We start from the raw sequence: 21,605 nt of genomic DNA, 5'->3' as shown, positions 1-21,605 counted from the left end.
GGTGGCGCATGCCTTTAATCCCAGCACTCGGGAGGCAGAGGTAGGAGGATCACCATGAGTTCGAGGCCACCCTGAGACTACATAGTGAATTCCAGGTCAGCCTGAACCAGAGTGAGACCCTACCTCAAAAAAACCAAAAAAAAAAAAAAAAAAAGGAATAGAGGCTGGGAGCCAGAGTTCGAGGCCATCCTGAGACCACATAGTGGATTCCAGGTCAGCCTGGGCCAGAGCGAGACCCTACCTTGAAACACTTAAAAAATAAAATAAGGGCCAGGCTTGGTGGCACATGCATTTAATCCCAGCACTTGGGACACGGAGGTAGGAGGATTGCCATGAGTTCAAGGCTACCTGGAGACTAGTGAATTCCAGATCAGCCTGGGCTAGAGTGAGACCCTACCTCAAAATAAATAAGGACTAGAGAGATGGCTTAATGGTTAAGGCGCTTACCTGCAAAGCCCAAAGGCCCAGGTTCAAATCCTCAGGACCCATGTAAGCCAGATGCATGAGGTGGTGCAAGCGTCTGGAGTTAATTTGCAGTGGCTGGAGGCTCTGGCATGCCCCCACCCCCCAAAAATAAAATAAAAATAGGGGCTGGGGAGATGGTTTAATAGGTAAAGACGCTTGCTTGCAAAACTTGTTGACCTGGGTTTGATTGCCCAGAACCCACATAAAGCCAGATACACAAAGTGGCATATGCATCTGGAATTTGTAAAAGAGACTCTGGCATGCCATTCTCTCTCTTTCTCTCTCTCTATCTCTCTCACACACACACAATTTTTTTTGTTTTTTTGAGGTAGGGTCTCACTCTGACCCAGGCTGACCTGGAATTAACTATGTAGTTTCAGGGTGGCCTTGAACTCATGGCAATTCTCCTACCTCTGCCTCCTGAGTACTGGGATTAAAGGCATGTGCCACCATTCCTGGCTAAGATTTATTTTTATTTATTTATTTATTTATTTATTTATTTATTTATTTATTTATTTATTTATTTATTAGAGGCAGGGAGAGAGAGAGAGACAGAGAGAGGGAGAAAATGGGCACGCCAGGGCCTCTAGCCACTGTACACAGACTCCAGACACATGTACCATGGAACCTAGAGAATCAAACCTGGGTCCTTAGGTTTTGGAGGCATGGGCCTTAACTGCTAAACCATCTTTCCAGCCCCCCCCCCTTTTTTTTTCTGAGGTAGGGTCTCCCTCTAGCCCAGGCTGACCTGGAATTCACTATGGAGTCTCAGGGTGGCCTCGAACTCACGGCAATCCTTGTACCTCTGCCTCCCGAGTGCACCACCACGCCCAGCCTAAATTTTTTTTTTTTAAGGTAGGGTCTCACTCTAGCCTAGGCTGACCTGGAACTCTTTAGTCCCTGGCTGGCCTCAAACTCACAGCAATCCTACCTTTGCCTTCCCAAGTATTAGGACTAAAGGTGTGTGCCACCATGCCTGGCTACATAGAAATATTTTTAAAAACTAAGAGCTAGGTGACCATATCAGGGTAGAGTGTTTGCCCAGCATCTCCAGCACTACAAATATGTACAGTGGAGCCGGGCGCGGTGGCGCACGCCTTTAATCCCAGCACTTGAGAGGCAGAGGTAGGAGGATCGCCATGAGTTCGAGGCCACCCTGAGACTCCATAGTGAATTCCAGGTCAGCCTGGGCTAGAGTGGAAACCTTACCTCGAAAACCCAAAAAAAACACAGTGGTGTGCACGCAAAATTAAAAATGTATGTGTTCTATATAAAGTATTCTAAAACAAACCCAATTTTAAAAAATTTATTTTTATTTACTTATTAGAGAGAGGGGGGGGGAGAAGAGAGAGGAAGAGAAGGGGCACGTCAGGGCCCCTAGCCACTGCAAATGAACTCCATATGCATGCGCCACCATGTGCATCTGGCTTATGAGGGACCTTGAGAATCGAACCTGAGTCCTTCGGCTTCACAAGCACCTTAACTACTAAGCCATCTCCCCAGCCCAACAAACCCATTTTTAAAAGCTCCAAACCTGAACACCGTTTTTATATCCAGGGGAACTCTTTTTGCCCTGACTAGTGCTATCATGACAGCCTCCCTCCTCCTTGACTCAGTGTGATGAGAAAGGAGGTTCAAGTTGTGTCTGAAGGCTGGGGGAGTAACGCGGTGTCAGAGTCCTTAGCCAGCATGTACGAGGCCCTGGGTGCCATACCTAGCCCAACAACATCAGCTCTGAGCAGGATGGCCATGTGTACATTCATTTCATAAACCTACGGTCGATGGCATTGCTCATTGTAAAACTTTACATAAAACACAAGTTTCTAGCTGAGTGTGGTGGCGCACCCCTTTAATCCCAGCACTCAGGAGGCAGAGGTAGGAGGATCACTGAGTTTGAGGGCACCCTGAGACTCCATAGTGAATTCCAGGTCAGCCTGGGCTAGAGACCCTACCTCAAAACAAACAAAAACAAAACAAACAAGCAAAAAAGGGCTGGAGAGAGGGCTCAGCAGTTAAGGCACTTGCCTACAATTCCTAAAGACGCAGGTTCGTTTCCCCAGTGCCCATGTAAAGCCAGATGCACAAAGTGGCACATGCATCTAGAGTTGGTTTGCAGTGGCTAGAGGTCCTATCGCATCATTCTCTCTCCTTGCAAATAAATAAACAAACATTTTTAAAATCCCCACAAGTTTCTGACTATTTTCATGACAGTATGGAGGACAGTATTCGATGACGCTTTCCATTTCTTGTCAGTGCTCCTGCAGCTCCGATGTACGACCAGGGAAAGGCCTGTAGAGCAGATCTAACGAGAAGCTGTGACATCGCAGTTATACAATAAACGCCACCCAGACACAAACACTTCACCAAGATGAACAATCACGTTTATTTGGCATCAACAGAAATACATCCACATGAGAGTGCTTATTTCTGCAAGAGAGCAGGCGTTACTTTATTCTGCTACTGAAGGGTCTTACTCTTACACAAAGTACATATATTTACATATATTTGCCGATATCAGACACATGAAGCCAAACACAGTTGTTTAATATGAAACAATTACATGATGTAACCCTTAGGAACACAGTAAGTATATCTTTATTTCCAGTTATCACAAGTTATATCAACTCTGAAATCTCAAACATAGTTGTTAGTGTTCCAAATAAAAAAAATAATAAAAGCCTTTAATTAAGCCTAAATTTTTTTTTGTTTTATTTTTTGAGGTAGGAGTCTCATTCTAGCCCAGGCTGACCTGGAATTCACTATGAAGTCTCAGGCTGGCCTTGCACTTATGGCGATCCTCTTACCTCTGCCTCCTAAGTGCTGGGATTAAAGGTGTACACCATCATGCTCGGCTAATTAAGTCTAATTCTTATCACTTGTAAATGAACGGCCCAACACATTTCAGAATACATGTTCACATTAAAATCAAAGCACATAGGTTATAAAGATAATTTGAGCTTTGTGATTATGAACGCTCACAGAGAAGAAGTACACTGAACATCACTTTGGCATTCCTACTTCCTAGGCGTAAAGGTACAGCACACTAACAATTCCTTTGTAACTCAGATAATCACTGTATGAAATTAAGAATAAAATGCCACAGTTTAAGGCAAGGAAATATGTGTTGTTGTTATTTTGTTTTTGTTTTTTGGGGTTTTCGAGGTAAGGTTTCACTCTAGCCCAGACTGACCTGGAATTTACTCTGTCTCAGGGTGGCCTCGAACTCAAGGAGATCCTTCTACCTCTGCCTCCCCAGTGCTGGGATTAAAGGCGTGCACCACCACACCTGGCTGTAAATATCAACTAACTCAACAACTTAAGAGATTTCTATCAATGGACACTGATGGAGAACATTATTTCATGATAAGACCAAAGGTCCTCTGGAGATGACTTTTACAGTACAGGAAACATGGCTCGTTTTGGTTTATTTGAGACAAAGTCTCATTTATCCAAGGCTGTCCTCAAACTTGCTATGTAGCCGAGGATGACTCTGAACTTGTGATATTCCTTCTTCCACCTCTCAAGTGCTGTGTTCACAGGCCTGCACCACAGCGGTTCATGTGGTGCTGTGGATTAAGCCCAAGGCTCTGTGTGCTAGCCCTCCACGAGCTGAGCTGAGCGGCCAGCCCATCACTGTCTTTTTAAAGAGTTCCATTTTGATATTCAATAACTTTTAGGAAGAAATAACTGCCTTGTTGGTTGAATAAGAATGCAGAGAAACCAGCAAGAGGAAAAAAAAAAAAAGGAAGGAAGGAAGGAAGGAAGGAAGGAAGGAAGGAAGGAAGGAAGGAAGGGAGGAAGGAAAGCTGAGTGTGGTGGTGCACGCCTTTAATCCCAGCACTGGGAAGGCAGAGGTAGGAGGACCACTGTGAGTTCAAGACCACCCTGAGGCTCCATAGTAAATTCCAGGTCAGCCTGGGCTACAGTGAGACCCTACCTCGAAAAACCAAAAAAGAAAAGAAAGAAATAATGAATGCAAAGCAAATGAGTGTTTCTTTTTAAGAGAAAAAAGCCATTTTCTTAAGACAGGCACAAAGCCCTCTTATACACACAGAAGCTGTGGTGGGTCTCATGGTGGGCAGTGGCAACTTTCTGCAAACATCATGAGCAAGCATTTAAAAGGGTTAACTGTAACAGACTCCAGACTACCTTAATCTTTACATTTTCTTTTGGGTTTATCAAGGTAGGGTCTTTCTCTCTTCTTTACATTTTTTTTTAAAAGCATTGCTTTCCTGCTTAATTTTAAGGCAAATGAAAACTAGTATGTACATCTTAAGTATTTTCCAGTCAGAAATGTTCTTTTAAGGAAGACACTTCCCTTGGAAAGTTAAGTTTCTTCCTCTCTAAAAAGGTCTTTTCTCCTAGACTTTCTACCCTGAAGCCCTATCTGGTCATTCTTACCTATTTTGTCAAAGGCCACGAAGAAAGTTTCTTGTTCTGGCTAATAAACTGACCAAAACACAACCAAACTTAAGCACTGAATTTGACAAACAAGTCACTTCCATTTCCCCGAGATGAGCAGTTGTTTTTGAGGCGCAGCAGGAAGGGAAAGGAAGTCGGCCCTTCGGGAAGCTGCTCATGTGAGCACAGCTGTCCTCAGAACGCTCTGCAGCGCCTTCCGCAAGCGCTCACTCAATCCACGCGCAGAACGCGCAGTCCTCCACTGAGTCCATTACGGCCATCATGATGCCTGGTTACGTGGCAAGAGGAATGGCCACATGGACCCGGGGTTCCTGCGTGCTCCTCTCCTGGCCCAAGGTCACAGGTCAACACACCTGATACTAAGTAAAAAGTAAAACCTTGACAGGATGACTTTTTTCAGTTTGGTACCTTTAATCACAGTCCTTTACTAACAAGAATTATGCAGAGACAACTAGAAAACTAAAACCTGATCCAAGAAAGGCCAAAGAACTCAAAAGCAGACACACTCTAATAACCTACGCAGCCCAACTACCCACTTGCAGGCTGCGGTTAAGTCACGTAACTGTGATGTGATTTTGTAATGACACATATAAAAATAAAACATTAAAAAATTAAGCCTTTTCTTTTTTACTTATTTTCTACACATTAATCTGAATCTAGGCACTTCACTATAAAACTGCACTTTTAGGAAAATGCATTTCGCATCCTGCATCACTCAGTCCTGGAAAGCGGCCCAGGGAGGAGCTGGCCACCAGGGCAGCAAGTGCCCACAGGCCAGCTCGCAGCTCGCACCGCGCCGCGCCGCCACTGCAGACAGAAGGCTCTTCAGAGCAGCCAGTTCACAGGGCCACCACGGAGGACAGAGGTACACTTCCACAGCACTCAGCCTCCTCCCCACCACAGGCACGAAAATCCTTCAGAACGCAAGATTCAAAATATGGGTTTTTTTTTTTTTTTTTTTTTTGGTTTTTTGAGGCAGAGTCTCACTGTAGCCTAGACTGATCTGGAATTCACTAAGTAATCTCAGGTGACCTCGAACTCACGGTGATCCTCCTACCTCAACCACACAAATGCTTGGGTTAAAGGCATGTGCCACTATGCCCTGCTCTAAGTAGGGGTATTTTAAAAACATGGGCATAAGATAACAAATTTCTAATATCCTGAGTTCTTTGTGGGAAGAACTAAAAGCCCACTTTGTGGAAGTAGAAAATAAAAGTTACTTTACTGTCAAGTAATACCTTTAGATGTTGGGAGCCAGTCTCAAAATTACACTAAAAAAAGTAAAAAATTAATCGTCTTTCTTAGTAAATACGTGATACCTTTTAAATTAATATTTATTTACAAGAAAATGTTCTAATCTGTAAAAAGAAAGCACTTCAGTCTACTGTAAGTACAGGAACAGCAATAGCATATTCTGGAAGCCACGTTCACCTAACATGAAGCTGCAGACTGGTAAATTCTCAGTGTCCGCTCGTTTCAGTGTCGCACAGCAGCACCGGGCGACCGCAGCGCCTCGGATCCAGCCACACACCAGCGCAGCAGCAGCCGGGGGCTCGTGGTCAACACCACTGCCGTCGGATCTCAGCAACATAACTGCGGCTAGGAAGACATTTCAGGCAAAGTTAAATAGGTTGGCACGGGGAGCAGTATGTTTTGCACATGTGAGCCACACGCAGTTCTCAGCTAATGTATTTTCAAGGTGCAAAAGCATGAAGACTTGTTCTAGACGATTGTGGGTATCGCAGGCAACTGGAAGAAACCAAGTGCAAGTACCAGCTCTGACTCAGGCACCTGCTCTGCAGCACACACGACACGCTACACTTCAACGACTACTTAGAGGATTAGGAGGCTGCGCGGACACATTCCACGGGGCTCAGGGGCAGACTGTACAGGCGCAGCTCTGTCAGTCTTTGAGACTTTCCCTCCCTGAGTCCACACTAGCATTTCTGCTGATTCTGTGACCTCATAAAGCCTATAATTACTGCAGGTTACTTCACAGCACTGTCAGCGGTATGACCGTATGGCGTTATTGCACTTTGGCTTCCAGGAGCCCAGCGGCCGTCACTGGCCCGTGACCACTAGTGCACGAGCCTGTGAGCCTCAGGGCGTCTGCGCCGACATAGGCCGTCAGCAGTTCCATGCGGCGGATGAGCAGGTGCTTGAGGTCTTCAGCCAGCGTCTCGATGCTTGAGTAACGCACTTTCTCAAAATCAAAAATGTCTTTGAGAAAGAAAAGAACTTGATTCTGGAAAAGGAGCACACAACAAATGGGCATTTAGTAGACCAAAATTTTATTAAGTCTAAATTAATAGTGGAACAGCCCTGAGCCAGGAGCCAGAGCCTCTTTATTATAGGGCTGGTTTCATGTCTCACTGGAAAAGGAATCTTTTTTTTTTTTTTTGTTTGGTCCAGGCTGACCTGGAATTCACTATGCAGTCTCAGGGTAGCCTCGAACTCATGGCAATCCTCCTACTTCTGCCTCCCTAGTGCTGGGATTAAAGGCGTGCGCCACCACGCCCAGTAAAAAAGAACCTTTTTGAAGAAGTTATTTAACCTTTTTAGGTCATTTCCTATTTCTATAAAATATGAGGTAATCCTGTCTACTGATTACTCAGGACTGATGTGGTGGTGCACACCTTTAATCCCAGCACTCGGGAGGCAGAGGTAGAAGATCCTCTGAGTTTGAGGCCACCCTGAGACTCCATAGTGAATTCCAGGTCAGCCTGGGCTACAGTGAAACTCTACCTTGAAAAACTAAAAGAGAGGAAAAAAAAAAAAAAAAAAAAAAGCTAAGAGGAGTGCCTGTGAGAAGTGGTCAGAAAAGATGACCTCTGAAGACTGACCCTAAGGCATCATCCAAGGGCGAGGGTCCATCAGTTCCCTTTTCCTTCTTGGTTACTTGTGAGCATGGGGATCCCTTAACACGGAATCAACTGCCTTCAATAATCATGCACAATCTGAACTGTACATCTTCCTATATAAAAACCCAGCTGTGAGCAGTGGAGCACACCTTTAATCCCAGCACTCAGGAGGCAGAGGTAGGAGGATCGCCATGAGTTCAAGGCCACCCTGAGACTGCATAGTGAATTCCAGGTCAGGCTGGGCTAGAGTGAGATTCTACCTTGAAAGAAAAAAAACAAAACAAAACAAAACACCAACCAACCAACCAAAGAAAAAAAAACCATGTCACATAAAACAGAAATAATTTCAGGTCTAGGATCAGTGGAGGATCCTGAAGAACATTGCATTCAGTTGGTGAATGCCCTGAAACACACTTCATGCTGTATATTAGGTATTAAACGTCAGCTGCTACAAATCATAGAAGAATGAGCTGCAAAGAGTGACAACAGCATCCCTGGCTTTCGTTCACCAGGACAAAATCATCTATGCAGAACTACTAAGCACCAGGAAGTACGAGGACACGCAAAGTACTAGGTACTCTGGGGCACTAAGGTAGGCACACTTCATAGGTTCACTAGAAGGGTCATTAGCTAGCTAATGTCTCTCACTTTAAAGAAGGCCAGGTATTACACAAGACCATCATAAGAGGTGGAAAAGATCATGGGATCAAAATAAAAGAGAGACTGATTGAGATGGGGAGGGGATATGATGGAGAGTGGAATTTCAAAGGGGAAAGAAGGAGGAGGGGGCATATTATCATGGGTTATTTTTTATAATCACGGAAAAAGTTAATAAAAATTGAGGAAAAAAGAAAAACAAAAGACCAGGTATGGTAGTACATGCCTTTAATCCCAGCACCTGGGAGGCAGACGTAAAAGCAGGAGGATCACTGTGAGTTCCAGGTCAGCCAGAGAGTACATAGTGAATTCCAAGTCAGCCTGGGCTAGAGTGAGACCCTACCTCAAAAAAAAAAAAAAAAAAAAAAAAAAAAAAAAAAAATTCAGTATAGGTGCTGGAGAGATGGCTCAGCGGGTAAGGTATTTGCCTTCAAATCCTAAGGCCTCAGGTTCATTTCCTCAGTACCCTTGTAAACCAGATGCACAAAGTGGTGCAAGCATCTGGAGTTCACTTGCAGTGGCAGAGGCCCTGGTGTGCCCATTCTGTCTGTGTCTCGCTCTTCTATTTCTGTCTGCTTGCAAATAAATAAATGCATTTAAGGGGGGGGGGTGTGCTCACGCCTTTAATCCCAGCACTTGGGAGGCAGAGGTAGGTAGATCGCCATGAGTTCAAGGCCACCCTGAGCACCCTGAGAACTACAGAGTGAATTTCAGGTCAACCTAGGCTAGAGTGAGACCCTACCTTGAAAAAAACACACACACACAACAGGGGGGGGTTGTGGGGAGACGGCTCAGTGGTAAAAGCACTTACGTACAAAGCCTGCTGGCTTGTAGTCAGAGTCCCCAGTGCCCATGTAAAGCCACATGCCCAGGGTGACACATACACCTGGTGTTTGTTTGGAGCTGCAGGAGGCCCCTACTCTCTTTCTTACAAATAAATAAAAATTATTTAAAAAAATTAAAAATCAAGTGGGGAGTGGCAGTCCCAGCACTTGGGAGGCAGAAGTAGGAGGATGTCTGTGAGTTTGAGGCCACCCTAAGACAACATAGTGAGTTCGAGGTCAGCTTGGGCTAGAGTGAGGCCCTAACTCAAAAAAATAAAAAATAAAAATAAAAATAAAAAAAAATTGAAAATAAAGCAACGATTCAATGAGCAGCATACCTTAAAGAAGCGACATAAGTCGTAGAGAGAATTTCTCGGACCCAGAAAGCCCCAGGCCAGGACAGGGCTGATGTGCTCACAGATGGCATAAAAATGGGCAAAAAACCCATCCACAATCTGTTGGGAAGTAAGAGAATCAAGTAAGGTTTACCTTCTCATGCTTTGTTTCTCTAGTGGTCAAAAAAGTCACTACCTGTTACTTGATGGGCTTCTTTTTTCCTTTGGTTTTTCAAGGTAGAGTCTCACTTTAGTTCAGGCTGACCTGGAATTCACTATGTTGTCTCAGGGTGGCCTCGAACGCATGGTGATCCTACCTCTGCCTCCCAAGTGCTGGGATTAAATGCATGCGCCACCACGCCTTGACGGGCTTTTTTTGAGGGTAGAACGAGGACCCACCAGGAGCCAGCCTATCAGGAAGGTTAATAAGTTTACAGGTAACCAGGCCAGACTTTTTTCTTAACTTCTGAGAACTTTTATTCTGTTTTTATTGATGCTTTGCCCATAATTTACTGACTTAATGACACCAACTTGTTTAGGCCAATTAGGAACAAAGCCAAATTGCATTCTTCTTGGGTCTAATTAGCTGATAAATCACATTTTGACTGTCATGTAACCTTTAACAAAAACACATAAGCTGCATTGATTATTCCCCAAGAGCCCAGAAACCGATGGTAATTCAGACGAACATCTTTGAAAAGATTTGTCAGCTTCCTGCCCTGCTCTAGGAGATGGTTCTGAGAACCGTGGAAAAGAACTGAAGTCCCCACCAACCTGAGACCGTATTTGAGCCCTTATAGAATAAATGGGAAAAAACAAGAATCCCAACATGGCACCCAAAAGACCTCCACAGATGAAGTCATTGGCGGGAAGAGCACTGTGTATGCCTTAGGCAGATGCTCCTTAATGGGTACTAGGTGGCCAAAGGAAGGGGTATTGCTGCCAGGCGTGGTGGTGCACACCTTTAATCCCAGCACTCGGGAGGCAGAGGTAGGAGGATTGCTGTGAGTTCGAGGCCACTCTGAGACTACACTGTGAATTCCAGGTCAGCCAGGGCTACAGTGAGACTTTTCCTCGGAAAAAAAAAAAAAAAAAAAGAGCATTGCTAAGTCCATTTGAAAAGAACAGGTACCAAGCCAAGCCTCGATAACAACCCCCAACCCCACGGCATTTCAGGCCCAAGAAAGCCCGGTCAGTGTGTGCGTTTGTCGTGATGCTTGTGATCTTGAAGCAGTGTCTGAACTCTTTCCAGTGGAGTGAAAATGGCTTCTATTGTCCCTGCAAGTATGGCTGCCACGCCACAGGTTACAAACTCAGGGGCACTGACGTGTTTCCAGGGAAGGGACGACAAATCCTCATTCAGACCAAATATAAAGGCCAGGGTAGTCGTTTCTGCTTCAATGGGGCGAGGGTTCTGCCATACTGGTTTGGAAATCCATCCCTCCTCAACTGAAGTACTGCATTGCTGGTTTTGATACCACACAGCTGCTGCTGAGAGAGGATCCTCTGAACGGGACATGTGATTGCTCCATTGTTGACAGCTGCGTGGCAGCCGCACGAGCAATGCTTCATTTCCCCAGCACTTGTAACATGAGGAGACAGATGATGAGCTTCAACCCAGCACATTGTTCCAGACTTTAAAAAAAATTTTTTTTTGTTTATTTTTACTTATTTATTTGACAGTGACAGACAGAGAAAGAAAGAGGCAGAGAGTGAGAGAGAGAATGGGTGTGCCAGGGCTTCCAGCCACTGCAAACAAACTCCAGACACATGCACCCCCTTGTGTATCTGGCTAATGTGGGTCCTAGGGAACTGAGCCTCAAACCGGGGTCCTTAGGCTTCACAGGCAAGCAGTTAACTGCTAAACCATCTCTCCAGCCCAAGACCTTTCTTCTTCAGGAAGGACTTAGTCACTGACCAGCACATGGGAAGCACTCAGGAGCCGCGTGGAGCGCAGAAGGTACTCCACGAGGCTGACCGGTCAACTCCAGTGTACAGATGCTCCTCAGGTTGCACCCTGTGACACCAGCTAAGCCTGGTGTTGAGGATGACAGCTTGCTAGTAACTCTCCCAGTTTCTTCCCTTGTTATTGGCTTGTTACATTTGCTCTTCTGTAATCAATTTTGATAACCTTGGCCGCGGGCACCTGCCCCATGCCCAGAGCTGCCCGCCTGCAGGATGACCCACAAGCAGCCTGTGCCCACGCAGTGCAGACCTCTACAGCATTTTGATTAGGTTTCATCTTTCAGCCAATAGTTTCAGATAAGAAACATCACTTTTTTTAAGGTTTTAAATCTGAAGCACACCTTTTCTTATTCTATTTATTTATTTGACAGAGAGAGAGAAAGAGAGAGAGGGAGGGAAAGAGAGAGGGAGGGAGGGAGGGAGAATGGGTGTGCCAGGGATTCAGCAGCTGCAAAGAAACTCCAGATACATGCACCAGCTTGTACATCTGGCTTACGTGGGTTCTGGGGAATCAAGCCTGAGTCCTTTGGCTGTGCAGGCAAGTGCCTTAACTGCTAAACCATCTCTCCAGCCCAAGAAACATTTCTTTCTTTTTGTTTTTTTGAGGTAGGGTCTCACTCTGGCCCCGGCTGACCTGGAATTAAATATGTAGTCTCAGGGCAGCCTTGAACTCACGGCGATCCTCCTACCTCAGTCTCCCGAGTGCTGGGACTAAAGGTGTGCACCACCATGTCCAGCTTCTTTTTGGCTTTTGGAGGTAGGGTCTCACTCTAGCTCATGCTGACCTGGAATTCATTATGTAGTTTCAGGGTGGCCTTGAACTCATGGCGATCCTCCTACCTCTGTCTCCCAAATGCTGGGATTAAAGGCATGTACCACCACACCTGGCCTGTTCCACTTTTTGTATCTGGCTTACATAGGTGGCTTGGGAATTGAACCCAGAATGGGAGACTTTGCAAGCAAAGTGGTTAACCATTGAACCATCTCCTAATCCTCTTTCTTCTTTTCCCTAACCAGTTAGCATCTCAAGGGTTCTGTTACAGTGATGGCGAATGGAGTAAGAAATGCAGAGCCTCATGAACCTTACCTCCATCTGCTGCCTCTTCTGTCTGAGCACTGACCAGCAACTGGAAGCCACGGCCTGGAGGTACGCACAGGAGAAAAGCGAGGCTTCAATGGATAGCTCTACCGATGTTGGCGTTCAAAGATGGGCTTTTATTTTTAAATAGATGGAATACTTCATTAATTTGCGGGTCATCCTTGTGCAGGGGCCATGCTAATCTTTTCTGTATCATTCAATTTTATTATATGTGTTGCCGAAGCGAGCAAAAAGATGGGTTAAAAAAGTTTATTTTTGCAAGCACAATGGGAAGAGAAGAATGAATGGGCTCACCAGGGCCTTCAGCCACTGCAAATAACCTCTAGATTCATTCTCCATTTTATGCATCTAGCTTCACATGGGTCCCGGGAAATCGATCCTGGGTCCTTCGGCTTTGCAGGCAAGCTCCTTAACCACTAAGCTATTTCTCCAGTTCAAAGATGGGTGGATTTAAAAATATTTATTTATTTGCAAGTAGATAGATACAGAAAAGAGACAGGAGGAGAGAATGGGTGCACCAAGGTCTCCAGCCACTGCAAATGAACTCCAGATGCATGCATCACTTTGTCCTCTGGCTTTACTGGGGAATCAAACCCAGGTCATTTGGCTTTGTGGGCAAATACCTTAACTGCTGAGCAATCTATCTAGCCTCTACAGATGGATTTTAAAAATTTATTTATTTACTTATTTAAGAGAAAGAAAGGGAAAGAGGCAAATAGAGAGACAGAGAAAAAGAGAGAGAGAATGGACACGCCAGGGCTTCCAGACATTGCAAACAAACTCCAGATACATGCACCCCCTTGAGCATCTGGCTAACATGGGTACTAGGGATTTGAACTGAGGTCCTTTGGCTTTGCAGGCAAACACCTTAACCAGTAAGCTATCTCTCTAGCCACATGGATTTTTTATTTTTATTTTTTGGTTTTACAAGGTAGGGTTTCATTCTAGCCCAGGTTGGCCTGGAACTCACTATGGAGTCTCAGGGTGGCCTCGAACTCACAGTGATCCTCCTACCTCTACCTCCAGAGTGCTGGGATTAAAGGCGTGCTAAGCCACATGGATTTTTATTAGAAGTAAAGCTGATGAGTAAAAAGATTCAAAATATTAACAACTAATAAGAACTTGCTCAAGTTCCTTGAATTGTTTTAAATATTAATGAAGGTATTTCATTTTTATGAATTTAGAAAGTAAATACAGAGGTACTAAGTAAAAATGGTCGAATTCTAAGCCGAGCATGGGGCACATGCCTTTGATCCCAGCACTCGGGAGGTAGAGGTAGGAGGATCGCTGTGAGTTTGAGGCCACCCTGAGACTACAGAGTGAATTCCAGGTCAGCCTGGGCTAGAGCGAGACCCTACCTCGAAAAATAAAAATAAATAAATAAATAAATAAAGGCTGAACTCTAGAACCAAGGAGCCTGGCAGCCGTAAGTCGAGCCTCAGGAGTGCTTAAATTCTGCAGCTGTGTGTGGCAGGAGGAATCCATGAGTTTGAGGCCAGCTTGGGCTACACAGTGAATTCCATGCCAGCCTGAGCCTACAGAGTATGACCATATCTCAAAAAACAAAACAAGAACAAATGAATAAATAAAACCCAGGAAGAAAGGAAGGAAGGAAGGAAAGGACGGATGGAGACAGGGAGGGAAAAGGAAGTGGTGGAAAGCCAACAAAAATAAAGTTTTGGGTTTTTTTTTTTTTTTTTAATAGTAAGTTTCACTTTAGCCCATGCTAATCTGTAACACCAGGCTGGCCTCAAACTCACATTGATCCTTCAACCTCAGCCTCCTGAGTCCTGGGACTAAAACCATGTATCACCACACCCAGTTAAAAATAAAGTTTTTGGGCTGGAGAAATGGCTTACCGGTTAAGCGCTTGCCTGTGAAGCTGAAGGACCCCGGTTTGAGGCTCGATTCTCCAGGACCCACATTAGCCAGATGCACAAGGGGGCACATGCATCTGGAGTTTGTTTGCAGTGGCTGGAAGCCCTGGCACACCCATTCTCATTCTCTCTCTCTCTCTCTCTCTCTCTCTCTCTCTCTCTCTCTCTGCCTCTTTCTCTCTCTGTCACTCTGAAATAAATAAATAAAAATGAACAAAAAAAATAAAATAAAGTCTTTGAGCCGGACATGGTGGCACACACCTTTAATCCCAGTACTTGGGAGGCAGAGGTAGGAGAATCGCCGTGAGTTCAAGGCCACCCTGAGACTACACAGTTAATTCCATGTCAGCCTGGACCAGAGTGAGACCCTACCTTGAAAAACCAAAAAATAAAAACAATAAAAAAAAATAAGGTTTTTGGACTGGAGAGATGGCTTAGTGGTTAAGGTGCTTGCCTGTGAAGCCTAAGGACCCATGTTCTTCTTTGTAGATCCCACATAAGCCAGTTGCACAAAGGTGAGGCAAACGCAAGGTTGTACATGCCCACTAGGTGGTATAAGCTTCTGGAGTTCAATTCAATGACTCAGACCCTGGCATGCCAATTCTCTCTCTCCAATAAATAAATAAATAAATAAATAAAAATAAAAAATAAACGTTTTGAAAACAAAAAGGGCTGGGCATGGTGGCGCACACTAATCCCAGCACTCAGGAGGCAGAGGTAGGAGGACCACTGTGAATTTTAGGTCACCCTGAGACTATATAGTGAATTCCAGGTCAGCCTGAACTATAGTGAGGCCCTATCTCAATAAATAAAATAAAAGTTTTGGAGCTGAAGTCAAAAAGCCAATAAATAAATGAAAATAAGTTTTGTGGGTCTGGAGAGATGGCTTAGCAATTAAGGCAGTTGCCTGCCAAGCTTAAGGACCCAGGTTCAATTCTCTAGTACCCACGTAAGCCACATGCACAAGGGGACACATGCATCTGGCGTTTGCAGTGGCTGGAGGCCCTGCTAGAGCTCATTCTTTTTCTGTCTGCCTCTCTCCCTCTCAAATAAATAAACAAAATAAAATAAATAAAATGTGGTGGCTGGAGAGTTGCCTCAGCAGTTAAGATGCTTGCCTGCGAAGCCTAAGGATCCAAGTTTAACTAACCAGAACCCATGTATGCCAGATGCACAAGATGGCACATGTGCCTGGAGTTCATTTGCAGTGGCTGGATATCCTGGCCTGCCCATTCTCTCCACTTGCCTCTTTATTTCCTCTCAAATAAATAAATAAATAAATAAATAAATAAATAAATAAATAAATAAAATAATTTAAAAAATATGGTACCCACCTCACCTGCTTCTAGTTGAGATTTAAACCCATCAACACCATGTCAAACAGATTTGGAATATTCAAAACAATAGAAATAAAAGCATTTGAAGGGCTAGAGGGATGGCTTAGCAGTTAAGACATTTGCCTGCAAAGCCAAAGGACTCAGGTTCCATTCCCTAGGGCCTATGTGAGCCAGATGCACAAGGTAGTGCATGTGTTGAGTTGGTTTGCAGTGGCTGGAAGCCCTGGCGTGCCCATTCTCTCTCTCTGTGTGTCAAATAAATGAATAAATAAAAGTAAAATATTAAAAAAAAAAATTTGATGGGCTGGAGAGATGGCTTAGTGGTTAAGCACTTGCCTGTGAAGCCTAAGGACCCCGGTTCGAAGCTCGGTTCCCCAGGTCCCACATTAGCCAGATGCACAAGGGGGCGCATGCGTCTAGAGTTTGTTTGCAGAGGCTGGAAGCCCTGGCGTGCCCATTCTCTCTCTCCCTCTATCTGTCTTTCTCTGTGTCTGTCGCTCTCAAATAAATAAATAAATAGACAAAAAAAAATTAAAAAAAAAACATTTGAAGTACAGAATAAAATTTAAACCTATCTTATTTATTTACTTTTTGCTTTTTTTGAGGTAGGGTTTCACTCTAATCCAGGCTTACCTAGAATTCACTATGTAATCTCAGGGTGGCCTCGAACTCATGGCCATCCTCCTACCTCTGCCTCCTGAGTGCTGGGATTAAAGGCGTGTGCCACCACACCTGGTAAACCTGCCTTTCTTAATATATATATATATATATATATTTATTTATTTCTATTTTAGCCGGGCATGGTGGTGCATGCTTTTAATCCCAGCACATGGGAGGCAGTGGTAGGAGGATAGCCATGAGTTCAAGACCACCCTGAGACTACATAGTGAATTCCAGGTCAGCCTGGGCTACAGTGAAACCCTACCTCGAAAAAACAAAACAAAAAAGTATTTATTTATTTCAGAAAGATATACAGAGAGAATGGGAGCACCAGGGCCTCTAGCCACTGTAAACAAACTCCAGATACATGCAGTACTTTGTGCGTCTGGCTTAGGTGGGTCCTGGGGATTCTGAACCTGGGTCCTTAGGCTTCGCAGGCAAGTGCCTTTACCACTAAGCCATCTCGGCAGTCCAAACCTGCCTCATTTCTGCACCTGTCCTGAGCTCAGTGTCCCTGGCTGTCCCCACCAGACCTCTGTGTGCAAGCCACACAGCCAGTGCTGGCCTTTTCCTGGGGTTACATGGTGAAGAAGAGCAAATGCACTCACGGTCTCTTTGAAGGAGGCGTTCAGCCAGCGATTGCTTACTACATTCTGTATGGATGTGGGTGGGTTCTCCAAGTCTTCAAAGGAGTCCATCAATACAAAATCCAGAACAACATCATAAAAGTTAATATTCATCACCTGCATTAAATCATGAGTGAAAACAGCAGTTAGTGCTGCAGAGAGCTAGGGCAGAATCCGAGCCAAGGCCACCAGCTTTCCAGCAGGAGGCTTGCAGCTCTTCAAATCGCAGCTCCCCATAGAAAAGAGGAGGGGTGTGTGGTGGTTTGATTCAGGTGTCCCCCATAAACTTAGGTGTTCTGAATACTAGGGTCCCAGCTGATGGAGGTTTGGGAATTAACGCCTCCTGGAGGGAGTGTATCATTGGGGGCCGGCTTATGGGTATTAAAGCCAGTTTCCCCTTGCCAGTGTTTGGCACACCCTCCTGTTGCTGTGGTCCATCTTCTGTTGGCCAGGGGGTGATGTCCACCCTCTGCTCATGCCATCGTTTTCCCCTGCCATCGTGGAGCTTCCCCTCGAGCCTGTAAGCCAAATAAACCTCTTTTTCCCAGAAGCTGCTCTTGGTTGGGTGATTTCTAACAGCAATGCGAACCGGACTGCAACAGGGTGAATGCGGAAACGTACCAGCACGTGGGTGCTGCTCCCTTACTCTGCGCGTCCTTGCGTCATGCTTCATCGAGCAGGCACGCGCTTGGCCAGGTGGAGCCCTGGGTGCAAGAGTAGCTCATCGTCCACACCACACAACAGACTTCCACAGTAAGCACACCAGGGGTCACAATTCCACCCCACAGACATCCAGTGATGGCCTCTCATGAGCACAGTGAGGCACAAGGACCCTACAATGGACTTGACTTTAAGTTGGATACACAGCTGGCTTCCATGGGGAGTGGACTTCCCAGGAGGGGGACCCCATCTGGAGCGGGAAGCGCAGAGCGGCGAGGATGCTGAGTGGACAGGAGTCACACCCTGTGGGCCGCACTCTCCTCTCGGTGGCCAGAGGTGGAAGAGGAACGGCAAGAAATGAGAGGACGGGTCTGTGGGACTCCAGCATGGGAAGGACGTTCACCCTGTGCTTGCAATGTTTGGGGATGGGGCTGGTGATAAGGGGACATGAGTAACCAGATTGTATGCATGTGTGTGCATGCACACTATGCCTATTCATGTTCTATGTGTAAAACATAACAGAATGCCAAAAAACCAGTGGGTACAAGGAATACCATAACCCCACTGAGGAGGGCCCCACAGACACAGGAGCAGGAGCCAGGGCCTAAGAGAGTATAACCTGCCCGGAGTGGTGCACACCTTTAATCCCGCACGCGGGACACAGAGGTAGAGGTGTGCGTGCACATGTATGCAGATTCATATGCATGTGGAGATCAGAGACTGGCGTCAGGTGTCTTCCTCTCTTGTCCCCACATTATTTTGAGGTAGGAACTCTCACTGAACCCAGGGCTCACCAAATACACTAGACAAACCTGCCAGCTAGTCTCAGGAGTCCCCTCTCTGTCTCACCAGTGTTGGGACTACAGGAATGTGCCAATATCCTTGTCATTTTTAAATTATTTATTTATTTGAGAGAGAGAGAGAGCAGGGCAGATAGAAAGAGAGATAGAGAATGGGCAGGTTAAGGCCTTCAGCTGCTGCAAATGAACTCCAGATGCGTGTGCCATCTTGTGCACCCAGCTTACGTGGGTCCTGGGGACTTGAACCTGGGTCCTTTGGCTCAGCAGGCAAGCACCTTAACAGCTAAGCCATCTCTCCAGCCCCCTTTGTCATTCTTTATATGGGTGCTGGAGAATCTGTTTTTTTGTTTTGTTTTGTTTTGTTCTTCAAGGTAGGGTCTCACTCTGGCCCAGGCTGACCTGGAATTCACTATGTAGTCTCAGGGTGGCCTTGAACTCACAGGACCCTCCAAACTCTGCCTCCCCAGTGTTGGGATTAAAGGTATGTGCCACCATGCCTGGCTCGTGTTGGAGAATCTGAAGACAATCTCTCTATCCCAGATTATAGTTTTAAAAAGTTTTTTCCCCAGCTATAGCACTCCTAGGCATATATCCTAAGGACTCATCTCATTTCCTTAGAAGTACGTGCTCAACCATGTTTATTGCTACTCAATTTATAATAGCTGGGAAATGGAACCAGCCTAGATGTCCCTCAACTGATGAGTAGATAATAAAGATATGGCACATTTATACAATAGAGTTCTACTCAGCAGTAAAGAAAAATGAAGTTACGAAATTTGCAGAAAAATGGATGGATCTGGAAAGGATTATACTAAGTGAGGTAACCCAGGCCCAAAAAACCAAGCGCCACATATTCTCCCTCATATGTGGATCCTAGCTACAGATGATTGGGCTTCTGTGTGAGAAGGAAAAAACTCAGTAGCAGAGGCCATTAAGTTAAAAAGGATATAAAGGGAAGAGAAAGGAAGGGGGGAGGGTACTTCATAGGTCGGTATTGTATATGTGTAAGTACAATGATTGAGATGGGGAGGGGTTATGATGGAGAATGGAATTTCAAAGGGGAAAGTGGGAGGGGAGGGAGGGTAATACCATGGGATATTTTTTATAATCATGGAAAATGTTAATAAACTTGAGAAAAAAAATTTTTTAAATTAAAAAACTTTTTTTGAGGTAGGGTCTTGCTATAGCCCAGGCTGATCTGGAATCTACTATGTAGTCTCAGAGTGGCCTTGAACTCAGTTATCCTCCTACCTCTGCCTCCTGAGTGCTGGGATTAAAGGCGTGTGCCACCACACCCGGCAGCTTTTTATTTATTTATTTTTACAATTTTTTTGCGCTAGGAATGGTGGCGCACGCTTTTATCCCAGCACTCGGGAGGCAAGGTAGGAGGATCTCTGTGAGTTTGAGACCACCTTGAGAGTACAGAATGAATTCCTGGTCAGCCAGAGCTAGAGTGAGACCATACCTTGGAAAAGCGAGAAAAAAATTATTTTGCTTGTGTTTGTGCGCAAGTATGTGCACTGTAGTGTGTGTGGTGTATAGTGTGGCGCACTGTCTGTCTGCCTGTGCTGGGGTTGTGATGTGTGTGGTGTACAGTGTGACGCACTGTCTGTCTGCCTGTGCTGGGGTTGTGATGTGTGTGGTGTACAGTGTGGCGCACTGTCTTCCTGTGCTGGGGTTGTGATGTGTGTGGTGTATAGTGTGGCGCACTGTCTGCCTGTGCTGGGGTTGTGATGTGTGTGGTGTACAGTGTGGCGCACTGTCTGTCTGCCTGTGCTGGGGTTGTGATGTGTGTGGTGTACAGTGTGGCGCACTGTCTTCCTGTGCTGGGGTTGTGATGTGTGTGGTGTATAGTGTGGCGCACTGTCTGCCTGTGCTGGGGTTGTGATGTGTGTGGTGTACAGTGTGGCGCACTGTCTGTCTGCCAGTGCTGGGGTTGTGATGTGTGTGGTGTACAGTGTGGCGCACTGTCTTCCTGTGCTGGGGTTGTGATGTGTGTGGTGTACAGTGTGGCGCACTGTCTGCCTGCCTGTGCTGGGGTTGTGATGTGTGTGGTGTACAGTGTGGCGCACTGTCTGTCTGTGCTGGGGTTGTGGTGTGTGTGGTGTACAGTGTGGCGCACTGTCTGCCTGTGCTGGGGTTGTGGTGTGTGTGGTGTACAGTGTGGCGCACTGTCTGTCTGCCTGTGCTGGGGTTGTGATGTGTGTGGTGTACAGTGTGGCGCACTGTCTTCCTGTGCTGGGGTTGTGATGTGTGTGGTGTACAGTGTGGCGCACTGTCTGTCTGTCTTTGCTGGGGTTGTGATGTGTGTGGCGTACAGTGTGGCGCACTGTCTGCCTGTGCTGGGGTTGTGATGTGTGTGGTGTATAGTGTGGCGCACTGTCTGCCTGTGCTGGGGTTGTGATGTGTGTGGTGTACAGTGTGGCGCACTGTCTGTCTGTGCTGTGGTTGTGGTGTGTGTGGTGTACAGTGTGGCGCACTGTCTGTCTGCCTGTGCTGGGGTTGTGATGTGTGTGGTGTACAGTGTGGCGCACTGTCTTCCTGTGCTGGGGTTGTGATGTGTGTGGTGTACAGTGTGGCGCACTGTCTGCCTGCCTGTGCTGGGGTTGTGATGTGTGTGGTGTACAGTGTGGCGCACTGTCTGTCTGCCTGTGCTGGGGTTGTGATGTGTGTGGTGTACAGTGTGGCGCACTGTCTTCCTGTGCTGGGGTTGTGATGTGTGTGGTGTATAGTGTGGCGCACTGTCTGTCTGCCTGTGCTGGGGTTGTGATGTGTGTGGTGTACAGTGTGGCGCACTGTCTTCCTGTGCTGGGGTTGTGATGTGTGTGGTGTATAGTGTGGCGCACTGTCTGCCTGTGCTGGGGTTGTGATGTGTGTGGTGTACAGTGTGGCGCACTGTCTGTCTGTGCTGGGGTTGTGATGTGTGTGGTGTACAGTGTGGCGCACTGTCTGTCTGTCTTTGCTGGGGTTGTGATGTGTGTGGTGTACAGTGTGGCGCACTGTCTGCCTGTGCTGGG

General features: G+C 46.0%; 1 protein-coding gene, 1 non-coding gene and 1 pseudogene across 6 annotated transcripts in view; all 3 read right to left on the bottom strand.

Annotated features, from left to right (window-relative positions):
- Positions 1-5,904: 5,904 nt before the first annotated feature.
- Miga1 (mitoguardin 1) overlaps positions 5,905-21,605 on the bottom strand; it is a 63,922-nt gene continuing 48,221 nt past the window's right edge. For 4 of the 5 annotated variants that reach the window (XM_045138357.1, XM_045138359.1, XM_045138360.1 and 1 more), the window contains exons 13-16: positions 17,111-17,245; positions 12,617-12,670; positions 9,568-9,684; positions 5,905-7,132 (exon numbers count right to left, since the gene is read on the bottom strand). In XM_045138357.1, coding sequence (XP_044994292.1) covers positions 6,914-7,132; positions 9,568-9,684; positions 12,617-12,670; positions 17,111-17,245 — 525 coding nt within the window. In that variant the 3' untranslated portion in view covers positions 5,905-6,913. The remainder of the gene's footprint in view (positions 7,133-9,567; positions 9,685-12,616; positions 12,671-17,110; positions 17,246-21,605) is intronic. The other variant, XM_045138361.1, reaches the window with a different exon arrangement.
- LOC105943766 lies at positions 10,173-11,190 on the bottom strand (annotated as a pseudogene).
- LOC123456100 lies at positions 12,753-12,858 on the bottom strand. Its single transcript, XR_006634321.1, has one exon. It is a non-coding gene; the product is annotated as a U6 spliceosomal RNA (small nuclear RNA).

The sequence above is a fragment of the Jaculus jaculus genome, chromosome 19 (assembly GCF_020740685.1).
Source record: "Jaculus jaculus isolate mJacJac1 chromosome 19, mJacJac1.mat.Y.cur, whole genome shotgun sequence".
NCBI lineage: Eukaryota > Metazoa > Chordata > Mammalia > Rodentia > Dipodidae > Jaculus > Jaculus jaculus.
The sequence above is the reverse complement of the archived record's forward strand: the minus strand, read 5'-3'. Positions and strand labels throughout refer to the sequence as shown.